This window comes from Temnothorax curvispinosus, unplaced genomic scaffold (genome assembly GCF_003070985.1).
Source record: "Temnothorax curvispinosus isolate PA1 unplaced genomic scaffold, ASM307098v1 QBEX01013505.1, whole genome shotgun sequence".
Classification (NCBI taxonomy): Eukaryota; Metazoa; Arthropoda; class Insecta; order Hymenoptera; family Formicidae; genus Temnothorax; species Temnothorax curvispinosus.
This window is the reverse complement of record NW_020223285.1, coordinates 1-2777: the sequence shown is the minus strand read 5'-3', so window position 1 is coordinate 2777 and position 2777 is coordinate 1. Positions and strand designations below refer to the sequence as shown.

Here is a 2777-nt window from a genome sequence, read left to right as displayed (position 1 = left end):
ATGACGGGAGGCGCGCGGCGCGCAGCACGGATAGTAGCGTAATATCGATCGGCGCGCGGCATGAGTATCGACCGGCGGAATAGTTCGGCGCGCACCGCTGCGCGGCGTATCTCTCTCGTAAGTAAAGTTCGACATCGATCCTTATATAAAGGGCAGCTCAGCGGGACCTCTCCAGCGATCTTCGAGAACGCCAGTCAGGGCGTGCTACCTATCGGGGGCCCCTGACATAAGTCTCTTTTGGTTACGAAGTGTTGCTCGACAGTGGGCCTTCGTAAAACACCTGCTTGGCAGGGCGTTTATACAGTTGAGAGACAACCAGCATCCTGCCGCGGAAAGGTTTCCGGGGTCGTTACGACCCAGCCCATTGGGCGACTACATATCCGGCTCCTAAGTCCAAGGCGTTGCCTGTTAACCTGACTCCGGCTCCTGAGTCCAAGACGTTGCCTCCTACTACGGCCTCGGCTCCGAGTATTCCGGCTCCTGTGACTCCGACTCCTGCTTTTGTGGATCCGACTCCTGTTCCAATATCCAAGACAAAGGATCGCATCGTGATCACAAAAGTAGAAACTCTACCACCTGGGAAACGTCTCCTACTGAACAAATCCAGGACTAAATGGAGGTTTACCCCGATTGCCCGGTGGGGTCATACTGACCCAGCAACACTACAATCGGTGGAAAACAGATCACCATCCATTCCGAGATCGACTCCAGACCAACCGAGCCCTACACCAGCTCCTGTTCCTGTGGGTACATCACGAGATACGAACTCGTCCTCCAAGGTAGAAACCTATCTACCTTGGAAGCTAATACCCATCACCGATCCGGTTCCCGAAAACGTATCGGCTCCTGAGATCCAGGCGAAGGACGTTATCCCGATCTCCAGGATAGAGACCTTTTTGCCGTGGAAGCTCTATCCCATCGATTTACCACCAAGAGCTCCACGTGTCCGACGCCCTCTTCGTCCAATCGATCCAGTAAACTCTGTAGCGACTCAGACCGACCACCTCTTCAAGACGCCTATACGACCACGTTTCCTAAAGACCCGACTGAGTCCTATTCCATCAACTCCCATAGGCAGGCCTAGGACTCCTGGACGGAACCTGGTGGTCCCGCGAGAGAATATTATCACACAGTTATTCAAAGATTCGTAATGCGTATATTACACTACACAAAGATAACCTACACCAACACACACGACCATCTACACATTCACATAGAGGATATAATCATTTTGTATATAGAGCATGAATAAACATAGCGAGACTTTAACTAATTGAATATTTCGTTATTTGTGGGAACGACGCACCTTAACCTAATCCTGACCTACAACCCCACAAAAGTTATGCTGGATCTCGTATCCTTGTTATTGGGTAACCCGTTGCGCAGATGAGCGATCCAATGGTCAACCTGCAGGGTCGCTCGTGCCGGGTCCCATTGTTATCAGGAACCGCACTGCCGCGAAGCGGTAAGACGCGCCAAAAGGACGTGATGCAAATAGCCAAATGCCTCGTCATCTAATTAGTGACGCGCATGAATGGATTAACGAGATTCCCACTGTCCCTATCTACTATCTAGCGAAACCACTGCCAAGGGAACGGGCTTGGAAAAATTAGCGGGGAAAGAAGACCCTGTTGTTACCGAAAAAAACTATCGTAGCTAAATTAGAAATAACAAGTTTTGATTTATTTGTGTAACTTTTTTATGTGAATAGTTTTAAGCAACGAAAAGACTGTTACGTTTATAGCATTAACTTACAATAAATCATAATTAGTTTTTTTTATATGGTATATATATATATATATGTTAGAAAACAAAAGATATTTAAGTTCTAATCTGTTCGTGCAATTTTTTATTTTCTTATAAAAAAGTATATAGTTTATAATAAATTATAAATAAACTATGTTTTGTATAATATATTTTGTGTTAAAAAAAAAAGAATTCTTTTATATGTAACGTTTCAACAAAATAAAAAAAATTAATATATCTTTATTTTCACATAATATTTCTAAATTATCTTAAGCCTAAATACACCTTGCATCTAAATAGACATTATCTATATCAGTGTTAGAGTTTCTGATCATATTAATTATTCCACCTTCTCTGATATAAACGTGTTTTATCTCATTTTAATTATTTTTATGTGAATTTGTAATAAACATTAGTTTGTATTTTTAATATAACGTCTGTTAATGGAATTGCAATATATGGCAGTATAAATACTGTGTTGTAAATGATGAGAACAACATAGAAATTGCTAATTCACAAGAAATTAACAAAATTAACCTAAAATTAGTATAAGAAATATTTCCAATGTAAGAATTATTTAAAAAATAATGAAATGCACTATTATATACGAAAACACATTATAAATAAAAATAATTATTTTTTAATTAGTCCTTAGTCAGCCTATCTAAAAAGTCGTTCAATTAGAGCATTTCGCATTACAAATCCATCTCCAGGTTGCCAATGAGGTTGAGGTACAGGAACTTCATCGTTCATATTTTCTTCTTCTTCTTTTTCTTCTTCTAATTTATCATTCAAAATTAACGATAAATTGTGTAGAACAGCACATGCTACTACAATTGTCGTGGAAGTTAATAATTTTGTAGTGAGTCCTTTAGACAAACACGGAAATCTGCGCTTCCAAATACCAAAAGTCCTCTCAACAATTCTTATAGTCCTCCTATGGATAATGTTATAACTGCAAAAAAAGTGCAAGTATGTATATATGTGTGTATATAAAATTTAAAAATTATTTTAGTACTTTTTTGTTATTT

The 2777-nt window shown here is 40.0% G+C and overlaps 1 protein-coding gene across 1 annotated transcript; it reads left to right on the top strand.

The window, feature by feature from the left end:
• Positions 1-336: 336 nt before the first annotated feature.
• On the top strand, positions 337-1151 carry LOC112463648 (mucin-2-like; the record flags this gene model as incomplete). The annotated part of the gene is made up of 1 exon (XM_025030148.1): positions 337-1151. A coding segment is annotated over one exon (815 nt), but the record flags the coding sequence as incomplete, so codon positions are not given.
• Between the last annotated feature and the right edge of the window lie 1626 nt (positions 1152-2777).